The sequence below is a fragment of the Bos taurus genome, chromosome X, assembly GCF_002263795.3.
Source record: "Bos taurus isolate L1 Dominette 01449 registration number 42190680 breed Hereford chromosome X, ARS-UCD2.0, whole genome shotgun sequence".
Taxonomy (NCBI): Eukaryota; Metazoa; Chordata; class Mammalia; order Artiodactyla; family Bovidae; genus Bos; species Bos taurus.
In genome coordinates this window covers 87048843-87065953 of record NC_037357.1, presented here as the reverse complement: position 1 = coordinate 87065953, position 17111 = coordinate 87048843, and the positions used below count along the sequence as shown (strand labels likewise).

Here is a 17111-nt window from a genome sequence, read left to right as displayed (position 1 = left end):
TGACTCAAAAGCTTGGGGTCCTTTCCATTGCATCACAGTACAGACTAATTTAGTGATGTGCCAGGCATAGCACCAGACCCTTTGCAAGGATTAACCTTTGATCCTTAAATTGGGATTATCATTGCCATTTACAGAGAAGTAGAAACTAAGGATAGGGTGGGTATTAAATGACTTGTCAGAGATCACTCAGATAGAAGAGGCACAGCTAGGATTAGCTTGTAGTTCTCCATCCGTTCAGTAGCAGGAATTTTACCAACTTTACTGCTAGACGCTGGTTGGTGACCGAGCTGGTTTATAAACATTGCTCGATTCAGGTAAACAGTTTCAGAGGAGGGGGAAAAAAAGAAAAAAATTATGTGCCGCGCCTGCGCGCTAGCCACAGAGGCGGGGAGGTCAACGCGAGGGCGAGTGTACGCGGATGCCAGAAAGGGCGTGTCTGCTTCCCGAACACCCACTTGTCCCCACGATGCATGTCTGTCCCAAGGTTGGCCCGTCCGACTTGAGTGGTGGCATCTCTTAACCAATCACCGCGGAACTCGGCCTGTTGCCAGGGTGAAGCGGCGCCCGCCTCTCCACCGGATGTGAATTTGTAGGTGGGTGGAACCGGAATTGACGCTTCAGGGGCTAGCTAAGCCCTGGGAGTGTTGATATTTTTGCAGTCAGTCCGGCTGACTTCGGCCAATTTAAAAGCCTGGAAGGGAGGCGACTTTAAACTTGTGCGTGGGGCAAGCCACGCTATTCTGTCGCAGTGCCCCTGCCTGCGAGTCAGAGCCTCGGGGGAAGAAGAGCCGGACGGAACCAGCGAAGGGAAAGGCAAGGAACAAGGGTGCCGACTTTGGCTGAAATCTGAGACGGAGGGCAGGGGAGGGCGACGTCTGCTTCTGATTGGCCCGTGGTCATCATCGAACACCCACGCAACCGCTTCGATTGGTTGGTGCTCGCAATTGTTGTGGCGGCAGCGAAGATTTTGCCCACGTACTTCCGAACAAGAGGCGGGGCTGTGCCCCGGCGCGCCTGCGCAACGTTCCAGGCCCCACCCGGTAGTTCAAGAACCTGCGAGGGGGCGGGGCGAAGAGGTGCTTGTTTTGGTTCTGTTTCCTTTGAAGCCGTAGGCCGGAACGAGCGTAGCAATAAAGTTGTTGGACTTGGAGAGGCTACGACAAGCTCGCCGAGGTGCCTTAATCTTGGACTTCATATCCGAGTTCTCCTGCTGCGTGACCCGCGTTCTTCCGACGGTTCGAGAACCGGTGCCGCGCTCTCTTTATCCGGGTCCCGGCGATCCCGTCGTCCTTCGCGCACCACTGTACCCCCCCCCCCCCCAAAAAAAAATCCGGGTCCTCTCCCAGCGTCCCCCGCGGCGGGTTTGCTGGGGGCTACTCGGCGGTGCCGCCATGACTATTCTCCCCAAAAAGAAGCCGCCGCCTCCCGACGGCGACCCCGCCAACGAGCCGCCGCCGCCCGGACCGCTGCCCCCGGCGCCTCGCCGCGGCGGGGGTGTAGGCGTGGGCGGCGGCGGCACGGGTGTGGGCGGCGGCGACCGCGACCGTGACTCGGGCGTCGTGGGGGCCCGTCCTCGGGCTTCGCCACCGCCTCAAGGCCCTCTCCCAGGGCCACCGGGTGCGCTTCACCGCTGGGCGCTGGCCGTGCCGCCCGGCGCCGTGGCGGGTCCTCGGCCACAGCAGGCCTCTCCACCTCCTTGCGGGGGCCCCGGAGGTCCCGGCGGCGGTCCTGGTGATGCGTTGGGTACAGCAGCGACGGGCGTGGGCGCGGCGGGTGTGGTGGTGGGCGTGGGCGGTGCCGTGGGTGTGGGCGGCTGCTGCTCAGGGCCGGGTCACAGCAAGCGGCGGCGTCAGGCCCCCGGGGTTGGTGCGGTTGGCGGGGGCAGTCCTGAGCGTGAGGAGGTCGGCGCAGGTTACAACAGTGAGGATGAATATGAAGCGGCTGCAGCGCGCATAGAGGCCATGGACCCCGCCACCGTCGAGCAGGTATGGGCATTGGGATGGGGGAGGTGAGTGAGTGTGGTGGATGGGATCCCTAGACTGGCTAGGGACCCAAGGAAGGCTGTTTGAGCCTGCTCCAAGGGGCCTATGTCTTTTCTCTTGAGTCTGGCACTCTTTTCCCTGGTGATGGGGTTGCGATACACTCTCCCACCCCGCCCCCCCCAACCCCAGGGATTTGGGATTAGAGGCCCCAGATAAGATGGAGGATTTAAAGATGGAGTCTGTGGTCTCTTCTAGGACCCGTAGTTGATTGTGGGCCCTGGGGCCTCATCGTGTAGGGCCAGTAGGTAGGCACTCCCCAGGAGAGACAGGCAGAATGGAATGCTTCCTGAGAGGGGAGTCTCCTGACTCTCCAAAGGATCTTGGTTTGTGTTTGGTGACTTGAGATTTCTTTTCCCCTGGAATGAGATTCTTAAGATTCCTCCTCCTGGGAATACAAATAAGGTGGTGACCTCAGAGATACGAGTGTCCCCAGGATACCTAAATCCTTTTCAGGGGTCTGAGACACTATATAGGACAACCCTTTCTCCTCCTCAGGGGGATACAGCACAGGACTATGCAGCAGTGGAGTCTGAGACTCTGTTTTCTAGAAGTCAAGGACCTGACACACACACACACACACACACACACTCTCTCTCTCTCTCTCTCTCTCTCTCCCCCCCTCCCTCCTTCCCCCCCCCTCCTTCCCCCCCCCCCTCCTATGATCTCTTTCCACTTGGGTACTAGGATCAAAACCAACACCCTGGGATCAGAAACTCTACTAGGGTACATGAGATTTATCCCTTTCTAAGTGACAGGGGTCTGTGCTTTCTCTAAGGGATCTGAGACCTCCTTGGAGACAAGAGTCTGAATCTTTCTCTAGGAGCTTAAGCTTTTTTTAAGGGCTGGACACCCCTCCCCCAGGCCTGAACCTTTCTTCAAGAAAATGAGACTCACTGCTTTGTATACTGGAGCCTAGGATTCCCCCTGCTTATAGACTGGGGCTTTTAGGTCTGAAGCCCTCTTCAGGAAATTGATGCCCCCCCCCCAGAGGTCTCTAGGGGACTTTTCTACTCAGGGACTGGTCTGAGTATTCTCTTTGGGCATCTGAGACCCACTGTGCCAAGGATTCTTGAGCTTTCCCTCAAGGATAAGAGATGCATACATACCTCACTGACCAGTATGTCTCTAGAGATGAGGTCCACGCTTCCCCCTCAAGGAACTTAAGGCACTCCTTCGGAACAGGAGGTCTCCCCAGACCAGAATTGAGCCCTGAGACCTTTCCCTTGGGGCATGGGTAGAGTCCCTCTGGAATAGGGTTCTGCATCTCCCATCATGAGTTTGACTTTGCCTCGGGTTCATGAGACACCTCCCCCACCTTAGGACCTGATAACTGAACCTACCCTGAAAGAACTGTCACCTCACTTAAAACAGCATATGTGTACCCTAGTCTTAAGAGGCCTTTTAGGGTCATAAAATTTCCTGCCTAAGCCCACCTTCCACTTTGAACTGAATTCTGGCTCTCATTCCCCTTGTGGACATGGGTAAGATGGGATTCTGAGGTAAGGAGTCTGAATCTCCTCCCAGGGGCCTGAGCTTGCCCTCTGGGACAAAAGATTCTTTCCATTAGGGAGGGGCTTGAGCTCACCTCGGGTATGAGGCTCTCCCTCCCTCCCCAACCCCCCAACCAGACAATCCTTTCTCATCTGGGAGAAGGATATGATGTCACCGCAGTGTAGCCTAAGGCCACCCCTCATTGAACAGAGGACCTGGATGCTTTTCACAATCGTAAGAATTCCCTGTCTGAGCTAGCTCAGGCTAGGAAGTCCCCCTTACTTTCTATGAGAAGGTTGTCAGGTACTACTGGGGACATGAGGACTGAGAAAGAACTATCCTCAAGAACTAGGAGGATTCAGCTGTGCCTCTAATTTTCTGGATCAGAGAAGTATTCTGAGTTTCCTGAATAGCTTTCAACAAGCTTTTTTCTTCCAGAGTGAGGGAAGGGGTTTGGGACATCCCCACTTGAGGGGATTCTCCACCCACACTCCCCGCCTTGGCTCAGGTAAATCTTTCTATGCTTCACAGGGCCAAGGCCTTGTCTTGAGCCCCCATCCTTGTTCCCTTTTCATCCATTACTACTTCTGGCAGGATGAATCATCTGCCAGGGTCCGGACCAGGAGTTGTTTCTTCTCTCTCTGGTTGTGATAAAGTGTGCCTTGCCTTTTCCTTATTTTCCACAGAAATAAGGAATTTCAGGGACAGAGAAAGTCATGTGCCACCATGGTGACTAGAAAGACACCACCTTACATCCCCTTTGCCATCTCTTAGGCTAGGAGTTCTTCCCTTCTATTGTCCCCATAAGAACATGGAAGTAAAGCCGTGTGGTTGCATGATACCTTCCCTTCCCAGTGACAGAGGAGAGGTTTCATGTTCTCTTCACTTCTTGGGACAAAAGGGCAAAGAAGATGCTTCTTGCCTTACCTAATTCAACTAGGGGATGAAAATAGAGATTCTTCCTGCTGCCCTAGGCTTGGTCCTGAACCATCACTGGGGCCATTTGTGACCTAGAGAGCCATTTAAACCCTTGGGAAAGGGGAGAGTTGTTGAGAAGGAGTCCACATGGTGACTCTGGTCCCTGTGACTACCAAGATTTCCTGTCTGACCTGGTGCTGTTACTGTATCTACTGCCTTTAGGAGCCCTTTTGACACCCCAGAGGTCCCAGTGCTAGGTGGTGTCAGGGATTTCCTTTCCTAGGTATGGCTGCCTTGCCAGAGTCTCCCCTGTGAAAAGAATGACTTGAGAGGGTCCTGAGCTTGAGGACCCCACAGAGCATTTTGAGAAGGGGGCCTGTGTGCTGAGATGGTGGAAGAAGGTGGACCTGGCACTGTAGCCAAGCTGCCAGGTTTCCCATTTTGGCTCTCCTGGGGCTTTTCTGGATGAACCAGAATTGTTCTGCCTATGCTCCCTGGGCCACAGTTTTCTCATTGGTCAGGTAAAAGCTGGTGGGGCATTGTTTAACTTTGGGATTTCAGGGAGCTCACACCAAAGCCCTTTGGGCCTGGAGGTGACAGGGTATGGTAGGTGTCTTTCAAGGAAGAACTGGATTCCTCCCCTGCTCCTCTGTTCCCTCTCAGCCATCCAAGCTTTGTGGTCAGGACAAACAGTCTGGTAAGTGTGAGGCTCAGGGTTGGCCTCACAGTGACTTTTGTGGCCAGCTAGCTTGGGGTTTGTTAAGAGGCCTGTTGGATGGTGTGGAGGTAGGATTGTGTGTAGAAAAAGTTTAGGCTTTGGACCTGACGGGTCTGACCTCAAATCCCAGGACTCCTGCTTAGCTGCCAAAAGTACATCCATGCCCAGGGTTATTGACTGGTTATCTGACCTGGCCCACCTTGGACCTTGGCTGATTTTTCTTCTGCAGTTTCCCCAGGATCATCTGGGTTCTTCCTAGGAGCCTTTGCAACAACTTCATTTGGCACCTATGAACCTGCTGATTCCTCTGATCAGGAGGCAGAGTGGTATAGCAGCAAGTGGTTGGACTTGGCCTGAGGGTCTGGGTTTGAGTCCTGTATCTTCTGCAGTTACTTTTTCTGGGTCTCAGTTTCTCCATCCTTAAAAATGGGTAGTGATGAGGAAAGAGGTTGTACTCGTTGTAATCTCTTTAATTCCCTGCTCCCTACTTCCCTCATCCATTGTGAAAGTTTTGAGTGGGGCTCCTTGGCTTTTGGGGGTATGCTATGAAGTTTTAAGCAGTTACCAGCTTCCCTCTGCCCAGCCAGTGCTGTAGGCCTTTGTGTGTGTGTGTGTGTGTGTGTGTGTGTGTGTGTGTGTGTGTGTAACAGCTTTATTGAGACATCATTCACACATCACACAATTCACCAGTTTAAAGTGTACAATTCAGTGACTTTTAGTGTATTCACAGTTTTGCATCTGTCATCACAATCAGTCCCTTTTAGAACATTTTCTTCATCTCAGGAAGAAACCCTGCATCATCATCATCCCCTATCCCTTCATCCCTTCTCAGCCTCTGGCAACCACTCATTTACTTCTGTCTTGATTGATTGTTTTTTTCTGTACATTGCATATAAATGGAATCATACACATGCAGTCCTTTGTGACTTCATTTCTTTCACTTACCATAAAGTTTTCAAGGTTCATCCATGTAGCATGCATCAGGACTTCATTTATTTTTGTCAGAGAATAATAGCATCTTCATTTTTTAAAAAAATATTTATTTTTATTTTTTGACTGCACCCGGTCTTACTTGTGTTATGTGGGATCTGGTTCCCTTGCCAGGGATTGAACGTGGGCCCCCTATATTGGGAGGCAGTCTTAGCCACTGGACCACCAGGAAAGTCCCCTGCATCTTTGTTTTTTAATTATTCCCTCCCTCCTTCAGTGGCCTAGTAGTAGGTTTGGGGCCTTGCTCTTTTCTGATTGCTCTGCCCTGGAGAGCTTCTGTTAGTCCGTAAAGAGCAGTGTGTCATCTGTATTTCTCACTGGATGGGTTGCATATGTTTAGCCGGTGGAGCAGAGCCAGTGTTCTGGGTGTTTTGGGGAAGAGAGGGGTGGTCTTGGCACCAGACTTGCTGGGACAGAGCTGTGTAGTCCAGAATACTAAAAACCTCTTGGCTGTGGGCTCTTCCTACACATCGGTCTGTCCATGAGCTACCACTGCTGCTGCCATCTCCCCCTGCCGCCTCCTTGTTTCATTGGCAACTCATTCATCAATAGACAGGGTCAGCAGCTTCCCAGGCTGGGAGGGGGGTTTCCAGGCCCTTTCAGCTTTGATTCTAACCCTTTCCCTGGGCGTGGGATTCAGCTGAGGTGGATCCTGTGGGGTGGGAGCCATGCCATGTTGCCTCACGGTTCACACTAGGGAGTGCTACAAGGGTGTTACCTTTGTGTCCTGTGGCTGCTGTGACAAATCACCACAAACTTGGCAGTTTAAAATAGCAGAAATACATTCTTTCTTTGTTCTGGAGGCCAGAATTTCAAAATCGGTTCCACTGGGTCAAAATCAAGGCATTGGCAGGGCCAAACTTCTTCCAGAGTCTCTAGGGGAGAATGCAGTCCTCTTCCATATTCTGGTGGCTGCTACCATTCCTTAGTTTTTGACTGCATCACTCTGACCTCTGCCTGGCTTTTCTGTGTATGGGTGGTCTCTCCTGTCTGTCAGATCCTCCTTTGCTGTCCTAAGGACACTTGAAATTGCATTGCATTTAGGTCCTACCCTACTCCAAGATAATCTCCCATCGCAAGATCCTTAACCACATTTGCAAAGACCCTTTTTCCTTGTAATATTTACAGGTTCCAGGGATTAGGGCCTGATATTTTTGGGTGGTCATTATTCAGGGATGTTCTTGTTTCCCTTCAGGGAGAGGAAGGGAACTCATTAAGTGCTCTCATACTGAACAGTCTTGTAATATTTGAGTCTGCCCAGTATCCCTGTTATTGGGAGGGTTATTAGCCCATTTTACAGATTGGAAAACTATGGCTCAGAGCAGTTAATCACTGACTAATAATTGTTGGATTGGAACCTAAGTCAGTTGGGTCTCCCCGGCTGCTTCAACTTCTCTTGAACCTTTGAAGTAGCAGGTTGCAGTTTTGTACCTCAGATGCCATTGTGTCAGAGAGCTTTACCCAGCCCTGTTTTGGAGGCTCAGAGATGTGGAGGGAGTCGCCCTCAGGTTCAGCAGTGGGCTTGCAAGATTCAGGGTCTGGACTTCTTAATTTCAATTTATTATTATTTTGGCCATGCCATGCCTCATGAAGGAGCTTAGTTCCCTGACAAGAGATTGAACCCATGCTCCCTGTGGAGTTTTAACCACTGGACCACCAGTGAAATCCCAGGGTCTGGACTTGACTTTCTTAGGCCAGGGCATTGATGTGGCTTATGGCTGGGCCTGCTCCCACCTCTTACTCCCACCAACCCTTCCTTCCTGGGCCGTTTTCCTAAACAGCATCCAAGTTGGCACCTTCTTTGGAGGCTCCTATCTAGCTGGAGAAAGGAAAAGACTGTTCTGAGCTCTTGGGACTCTAAGCTCTCTTGGAAGCCCAGGACCATGACCTCCCTGTTTTCTCCCCACAGTGGGAGAGAAGGGGTTTCAGCCAGAGCCTGCTCCAAAGGCTGCTGGTGCCAAAGGCAGTGGATGACTAGTTGTCTGGCCTCCATATCCAGGCCCAGATGCCAGTCTGGCTGCCCCAGGACCAAAGCCTTGCTTGTGCAAGGGGAACACGCAGGCCTTCTCCACTTTTAAGGACAAATCAAGATTTTCACAAATGGGTTGCCAGTTGTGTTTCTATGCTGTGATTCATGAAGCTTCCTTCTCTTGGTGCCTCTGCACTAGGCTTTGCTGATGCCCGAATCCCAGTTCCTTTCTGCCTTTATAAAATGAAGATAATGCTTCCTGCCACCTGAGCTGTGGTAAGGACAGTTAAATGAGATTACCTTTTGCATCTGGCGCCTGGCATGGTAGGCATTTGGCTAATAGAAATTCGTCTTTTTTTCCTGGCTCTGCCCTGCTTACTTGCCTAGTCGTCTCCAGGACTTTAGCTCTACTGGACTCATTGTTGGGTCTCTGGCATCCCTGGAATGACAGAAGTGATTACTAAGCATTTCTGGAGGTCTTGGTATTTTACTTCTTTACTCAGGTGGCACCTCCTCTCAGATGCCAGCTTTAATGACTGACGCAGGTCCCTTGCTCTGTTTCACAGCGACCCTGTGTTCACCTCTTTTAAAGCCCTGCTCACACCTGTGTGTGGACATTGCCTATTTCCCCACCCCCTAGCAGTTTATGAATTTAACACAGTTGAGACCAAATCTGATTCATTTTTCTGTCCTCATTGCCAGCCCAGGGTCTGACTTAGTAGCTGCCTGGTAAACGTTTGTTGGATGAATAGGTAGGAGCACCTCTCATGCTCTTTGACCCCCTTTTCCCCTGTCGATCTTCCCCCCCCCCATACCTGAAATCAAGAGGTTGTTATGTGTGCTGCTGCTTTAGAACGTCTCCTGTCCAGTCTGGGATTGTAGTCATAGTTGCAGCTTCTCTGCAGGTGCCATGGTACTGGAAGATGGCTGACCTGCAGGGCAGGGATAGGGGAACTGGCTGGAGCAGGCTAGTCCAGTGTGACAGCCTCTGGGGAAGGAGGGACACCTGGATTGCTGGCATGTTACACATAAACAAGAGTTTGTGCTGCCTGTGGAAGCCCATTAAGAGCTTCCAGGTGCCTTTGTCATCTCTGGAAAGCCAGCCACACCTTCCTGGGGTGTGGGCCCTGATGGTGGCGCTGTAGGGTATTCTCTTGTCCCCTGTGCTTCATTTCCTGTCTAGCCACTCACCTAGGACTTTCTGAGGGCCTCTCAGTTGTACGTCACCTGTGTGTGTGCTGGTCTTGTCCCTTCTCTTTCTGGTGACCACCTCACCAGTGCATGGTATGTTGTTTAGAAAGCTTTTTCAGTTCCTGAAACTTCTCTAAGCCTCTTGACAGCTCTGTCAGGCAGCTCAGATATCCCCCATTTGATAGGAAACTGAGGTTTGGAGAGTTCAGGTAGATTACCTAAACTCATGCAGCAAATGAGTGACAGAGCTGAGCTTGGACCCAGAGGTTTTATCCTCTAGACCTTATTCTTCCTACTTTGCCAGGAATTGCTCTCATCTGAGATAGTTAAAAATGGCCTGCGGAGAGGTGATCCCCTCTGTCTGATAAGTAGCCCAAATCCTGTAAATCCCTGGGCTGGGTGGTGTGCCCAAGGAGCAGCCTTGAGATTTCTGGCCCCTGGGCCTGATGCGGGCTCAGGCTGACTTCTTCTGGTGACCAGCAGATGGCGTGAGGAGGCTAAGAAAGGTCTGCTGCTTCTGGTTTGTTTAGTGTTGAGATGGAAAATGTTTTAAGTGACACGTGGACATTTTTTTAATAGACTTTATTTTTTTTTGAGCAATTATAGGTTCATAGCAAAACTGAGCAGAAGGTACAGGGAGTTCCCATATACCTCCTGACCCCACACATGCAGAACTTCCTCCAGTATCAGTGTCCCCCACTAAGTGGTACATTTGTTACAGTCATTGGACCTACATAGACACGTCATAATCACCCGAAGTCCATAGTTTGCCTTAGAGTTTGCTCTTAGTGTTGTACATTTTCTATGGGTTTGGATAATTGTAGAATGACATGTAACCACCATTACAGTATGTAGCATAGTTTCACTGCCCTAAACATTCTATATGTTCCATCTATGCATTAAAACGTTTGCAAATACACATTTGTACAGGTTCACTTAACCCATGCCTTTAGGGCCAGCTGTACTTTGGAATTTAGAAATATTTCAGAATTTTAAGAAAGTCACTTGGATATAAACTGTGTATTATGTAACACTTTCCATGAGGTCTATAGCAGCACCTCAAAGTCAAACACTTGGATGTTTCTGCAAGGAAATGTTTGAATATTCGCTTTTAAGTGGAATAGATGGGTTCTTGTCAGCTCAGGTCAGATTGTGATGCTAAGTGAGTTAGATAAAGACTTGGTTTTTAAAGCTTTTCGAATTTTGGATAACATATTGTATACCTCTTATAAATGAGATGGTAAAGTAGAATCACCTGTAATACCAACACTTAGGGATAATATTTTGTTGCGTTAAGTGTTCCCAACTTTGTGTGCATGTGTGTTTGTATACATATATATATATATATATATATATATATATGTTAAATGTCACAAGTGAGATTGTACTTTGCATGTATTTTGCTTTATACAGTATATCTTGGAATTCTCTGGCTGTATGTGGGGCTCTGGATCTAGGCTCTTGCCAGTCTATTCCCTCCTCAATATCTCCCCTACCCTAAGTGACTAGAGGGTCCCCAGGTGAATCTCCTCTAGGTCAAGTCAGGTTCTCCCCCTAGGCACTTGCTGGTTCTGGGCCTCTGGCTGCCTAGGGGATAGGCCCAACATGGGATTCCCAAGATGGTTAGCAGCGGTTAGAATATAGATGAGGCTTCTGCTCTCAGGGCACCTGAGGCCCCTCTGGGAGCAAGCCTTCTGCTTACACAGAGACTGATTCGCTAGAAGGGCCTCCTGCTCCACATGCATGGAGTGGTCTAGCAGGGCGGAGAACTGGACCTTGTCTGTTGTCCTCTCAGCCAATCATCTGGGTCCCTTAAGAGCTCAAGGACAGGGCCTTGGGGGTGAGGGTATGGGTCTTTCCTGTTGATGATCCCTACCTCTTCCCTCCAGCAGGAGCACTGGTTTGAAAAGGCCTTGCGAGACAAGAAGGGCTTCATCATCAAGCAGATGAAGGAGGATGGTGCCTGTCTCTTCCGGGCTGTAGGTGAGTCTTTGCCTTAGCCTTCAAGGGCCTAGGGCTGCCCCTGAACTATGCTGCAGTTGTCAGGAGTGACTTGTGTGACAGGGTTGGGCGCAGAGTTAGCTGGTCTTTTAGGGACTCCTGGCCTCAGCCTAAGTTAGTAGTTGGTCTCTAGCCTTTGGTCATGAGGCAGTGTGGTGGTGTGAAAGTAATAGTAACGGTAGTAATAGAGATGGAGAAAATAACATTACTTAGGGACAGATTGGAGAAGGAAATGGCAACCCACTCCAGTATTCTTGCCTGGAGAATCCCAGGGACAGAGGAGCCTGGTGGGCTGCTGTCTATGGGGTCGCACAGAGTCGGACACGACTGAAGCGACTTAGCAGCAGCAGCAGGGACAAACGGCTCTGTCAGGTGCTGGAGGAAAACTTTTAATTCTCCTCCAAGCTAGGTAAGTGAAGGACCATTGCTTCCAGTTGTCAGATGAGAAAAGCAGCTCAGAAATAGAGTGACTTACCTAGGGTCAGAGAGTACGTAGTGCAGTCAGGAGGCAGAGCCTGGGTTAGGTTAGTGTGAGGCCTGTGCTCTTAACTGCATCACACAGCTGTCACCTTGGGGTCACAGAACTTTTTTTTAAACTTACACAAAAGTAGAATAGTGAACCCTTTATGTACCCGTCACTCATCTTCAAAATAATTGTTAACATATTGCCAACTTTGTTTCATCACTACCCCACCCACTCTTTCACTCCCCTGAAACAAGAATATTTTTAAAACAGAATCCCAACATGGATCATCTCATTTGTAAATATTTCTGTATGTTTCTCTGACAAATAAGGACTCTTTTTTAACATAACAAAAATACCATTACATACATAACAAAATTAATAATTCTTTAATACCATCTGCTGTCCAATCTGAGCTAGATCTTTGAAGCTCCTCTGGCTCCGGTGATTCAACAAGCAATTGTGAAGTTCTATGCTAGTGTCCAAGGGAAACTGGGAGTGTGATTCACTCCCTTTGGAGCTCTGATGTCTCCCAAGGAAACATCCCCTCTGATAAGAGCCTTGACCTGAGAGTCAGAAGCCCTTTATTCCAGTTCTCCCCCTGACTCATAACTTCCGTTTTCCCATATTTGAAATGGTGTTGATTCTGCAGTTCTTAGTGGTGCCTCAGAATCACAAATGTTTGAGTGGGTGATAGAAAGTTAGGTGGGGTGAGTTGTTGTCTCCCTATTCTACCAAGCAGAAATGGTTCAGGCAGTGGACTTTGATGGGCTGGGAAAATGCCAACTCCCTTATCCCTGTGGCTCAAGTCCATGTTCTCCCAGGGATGTTTCCTAGAGAAAGAGATAGGTTTGGGGGCATCTTGGACCAAAGGAATGCGAAGAAAGAATAGATGGGGACCCGTTAGGTGTTAGGCCTGTGCCGAGACCTTCGTCTGAATGTGGGGTAAGCAAGGCTGCTGGTGGAGTGAGGGTCAGAGAATGCAGCTGGGCATCTGTGTCTTGGGTGTTATTTGAGGTGGGCCTTGGGCCTAGTTAAGACCAGGCTTGGCAGTAACCCATGTAAGAAACAAAATTTAAGTGTGTGTTCATCTGGCTGTTCTTCCCAAACACCTTCTGACCCTTCCCCCTCATTGAGACCTTCCAGTAAGGGGCCTAAGCTTACAGGAAGAGCTGACCATGACAGGTTGAAGGCCTTTCCCTATCAGCACTATGGCTACACATTTCCTCTGACTGGGCTGCACTTGGCTTTTCTTTGTAAAACCTCAGAAGCCCCATGGCCTCTCCCTGAGAAGTACATGACCCCTGGGTCTCTAGGCCTCATGTGGAGGTTTCCCTGGGGCAGACTGCACAGGACATGTAACCCCAAAGGGGACTTTATCCTCACGCTTTGTGCTACCCCTCTGCTTCCAGCCTCTCTGGGACAGGGACAGGTGGTAGTTGTTCTAGGCTCTGGTGAGAAGGGTGACAATTTCTAACTTCCTGTCACACATTGAATAGTAGAAGGACCACATAACTGAGGGTTGGAGTTGAAACGAGGAGAGACAAAGAGACCACTCTTGTTCCTTGACCTTGACTGATTGCTCGGCATTCCACGTGGTACTTCAGGTTCACCTGCAAAATTGGGGTCCTTATCCCATGAGACCAGGTGAGAAGAGCCTCCCATTGAGGCCAGGAAGGGGAAGTGACATGCCCAGGGTAAGTAGTGGCAGAACTGGCATGAGAACCCAGATGTGTCCAAAGGACACATTCTTTCTATGACCCTAGGAAAGCCCTACCTTCTTAGGAGTCAACTGGCTGGGTGACTGTGGCTGTATTCCGTGATCTCTAGGGCCTTGCTTCTTACAGCAAGGAGCCTGTGGCCCTCTACTCTTAGAAGTCCTGAGGCAGGTGGGTTTTGCCCTCTGTTTTGCCTCTGAGATCTGGGTGTCCCCAGTGTGAACCAGTATCTCATGCCTGTGGACAGTTCTTTCGCCTACCACCTATTGGAGACTCGTGGGCATCAGCATAGGCTGGGGTGGAGTGAAAGTGGGAGCTTGGGTCCCAGAGGGATCCTGTGGTCCACCCTGCCCCTGCTGTGCTCAGATAACCTTCTCCTGGAAACGTGAGTCTGCATCTCTCTTCACTCCCTCTCTGCGTACAGCTTTGACTCAGCAAAAACCTCTGGCCCTGGCCTTGGCCTCTGTGGGCAGAGTGGTGGCCTTGTGTGTGGGTGTCTGCATGAGTTGTGGGGATGCAGCTGGGGCTGTGCATATTTCGGTGATGGGGCCCAGAAACATTAACAAGGTCCACTGCTCAAGGCCTTTTGGTCTTGGAACATGGACTATCAGCATTGGAGGAATGGATCTTAGATCAATTTGTCATTTTATAAATGGGAAACAGGCCTCAAGAGAAGGTCAGGGCCTTATTATCTAGGTCACACAGCCAGTATCAGACATTTGTGTTTGAGGCTGAAGCAGGCCAGAAGGAGAAGAAGCCATTGACCACCATGTACACCGGCTTCTGTTGACCTCTCTGCCCTGCCTCCTTCAGTTTTTCCATCTTTGCGGTGGGAATTCTTGAGTAGAGGAGCAGGCATCTGAGAGACCAGGCTATTGAGAGGGCTGAGTTTTGCTGGCTCCCCAACTGAGGGTGGCAAGGGCATCTACTTTTTGAATGTGACAGTTCTCTGTAGTTGTGATTGTTGTGTGGGTATTTGGCTTTAAGGAACATCTTTTACTGACTGTGTGCATGCACATGTGCATTTCTGTGCTGGTGTCTCTGTACACTCAGAGAAAGGACATACATAGGGTGTGGGGAGGGAATGTTCATGCTGACCTCTGTGGCCTTAGTGAGGGGTACAGGTCCTAATATATCTATAATCTCTGACCACTTGCAGGCCTTTCCTAGGTTCCAGCTGATTCCTGCTTGTGTTGGTGGGGAAACTGAGGCAGACAAGCCTGACCTAGGGAGTCAGGTGGCTAAGTTGACAGCCAGATTGGTGGTGGTAATGTCTCCTGCGGCATCAGTGCTCAAAGTTACCAGTTATTCCTTGAAAGCCTGGCCTCTCCTTCAACCTCCCCAATGTGTGGCCTTGGGCCAGCTGTGCCACATTTCTGTACCTTAGTATCCCTCCTGTGTAAAGTAGGGTTTTTTAGGGTAAGAATGGAATGACCTGGGATGTGAAAAGGCCTTAGCGGAACCAATTGTAGTAATGTACTGAAGATTTCTGAGCCCTCTTTGAGCTGGGGACAGAGGTGAGGGAGTGGGGGACCCCCTTCCAACTGGACTCTGGGAGGGGAGAGCAGGTGCAGATTGCCCACAAGTGCAGTGTCAGCAAGAGGAGGAGTTTCAGTTTCTATCAAAACAAGTGCTCTGAATTCCCCTACCTCTGCAGGACCACTGGGCTCTTTTCCTCCACCTTGAGCCCCATAGGGAAGTCCAGCTCAGTCCCTAGTTCCATGTGCCAATCTCTAGGGAGGGAGGAGGGCTTTCTGGAGGACAGAGGTGGGGCTGGCAAATTCAGACAAGCATCTCCACAGTGAGAATTTCCTGTGTTCTTAGTCCTGCACTGGGTGTTTTTGTGTCATCGAGAAGGTCCTTCTACTCTCTTTCATTGGCAAGGTATTGTTGCTCTCTTTCTTTGGTTCAGAGATGCGCATTTTCTTCCACATTGATGATCCCTAAACTAGGGTATGTCTTACAACCAGTGAGATGGGTTTCCCTCTCCCAAAAGCTGTGATTATACATGTTCTGTACCACCTATTGGTGCATCTTAGAATTGAAGAGAGAAGGTGGTATTTTATAGGTAAATTGAGAAGGTCATCCCTTGCCCACACGTAAGGACCCTATTTTGTGAGGCCTGTGTTACTGATTTGATGTTAATTTGGTTGCTAAAGATTTGAACTACAGGCACAAGGTAGGCTAGTGGACCTTTGGATTCAGCAAAGGTAGAGAACCAGTTACGCCTGCATGAGGAGAGAGAACCTACACTTTGAGTTTGGGACTTTCTTCTGGCTGATGAAGTGCAACAGAAATGAGGAAGGACTTAAGTGGTTCTGGTGAAATTCTAGCTGACTTGTGGGTGACTGGCTATCTGAAGAAGTCATCGTTCTCCTTACGACAAACGGAACCCCATCTCTTGAATATCTAGTATGCCTTAGGTATTTGGCAGACCATCCCCTCTAGTATTGACAGTGTTCCATGAGAGGAAAAGGAGTTATTTTCCCCACTTTATAGATGAGGACATTGCAGCCCAGAGAGGTTAAGGCCTTGTCCAGTGCCACACAGGAGGCAGAGAGCCTTTTTGTCAAGCAGGGAGTCAATAGCAGGGAAATGGGAACTTCTTGGGAAGGTTCTCTCCCAACTCCCTTTCTGGTCCCATAGTCTCCCCTTTCCCCTGACTTCTTACATCTTACATCTGGATAGATCCACCTCCCAGGACTGGAAATGCCTGTTGATGCTTGCCTGAGAACATCTCAGCCACCTTCCTGAGCCTGGCAGACCAACCCCTATTTAACCCCTTCACTCCCATCTCAGTTCCTGTTTACTGCAGCTGCCAACAGCACTGCCTCTCTTCAGTACCCCAGGTTTATTCTACGGAAATAGCTCCTCAAGCAGCTCCGGCAGCCACAGTGGGTTTGTGGTCCTGGCTTCTAAGAAAGGCAGTGGCAGGGGGCCCCCAGCCTGTGCACAGGGCATGTGACTTGCTGGAAGTGCTGCAGAGGGGGAGGGGGATGAGGGAGAGTGTGGCCGCAGAACCCACATCCTTGTTTACATCGGTAAAGGGGCTACCCCTTCCCACCTCACAACCCCCACTCCCCATCACCCTCTGGTCTCTGCACTTCCAGGAGGACATGAGACAGGCATGGGCCCTGTTTTCTATTTCAGAGCTGCCTTTTTCTCTTTATCTCACAGAACCCTTCATGGAGGGGGGAGGGGGGAGGGCAGCAAAGGCGCTCTTTTGGCGACTCTTTGCAGAGGTAGACTGTGTCATGGAAGAACTCTGCGGTGTTTGCTGCGGGACCTGCCCCTGCCCGTGTCACAGGGAGATCCCATCAGAGCAACGGTGTTCTGAGGAGACAAAGTGACAGTCCCTCTTCGTCTTAGCCAGTGGACATCAAGCATGCCTCATCTTCAAGCCCATTTTAATTTCTCACGGAGAAGGCTCCCTGACTCCCCTATCCTCCCCAATGTGCTCAGCAAACTTGCATTTCTTGTACCGCACCAGGCTCTGAGCCTGGGGGTGGACTTGTATATGAACTTCCCTTTGCCCTCAGTGGGAGCCCAATGTGATCAGGCGAAGTCTGTATGCATCTTTGATAAATCTGGTGATGGGGTGCCTTAGAGG

At 50.1% G+C, this 17111-nt stretch overlaps 1 protein-coding gene across 6 annotated transcripts in view; it reads left to right on the top strand.

Annotated features, from left to right (window-relative positions):
* The first annotated feature begins 614 nt into the window (after positions 1-614).
* OTUD5 (OTU deubiquitinase 5) overlaps positions 615-17111 on the top strand; it is a 28016-nt gene continuing 11519 nt past the window's right edge. For 2 of the 6 annotated variants that reach the window (XM_024988166.2, XM_005228155.5), the window contains exons 1-3: positions 615-1743; positions 1912-1985; positions 11209-11302. In XM_024988166.2, coding sequence (XP_024843934.1) covers positions 1392-1743; positions 1912-1985; positions 11209-11302 — 520 coding nt within the window. In that variant the 5' untranslated portion in view covers positions 615-1391. Of the gene's footprint in view, positions 1986-11208; positions 11303-17111 lie in introns of all 6 variants that reach the window. The other 4 variants (XM_005228153.5, XM_005228152.5, XM_010821911.4 and 1 more) reach the window with 3 other exon arrangements.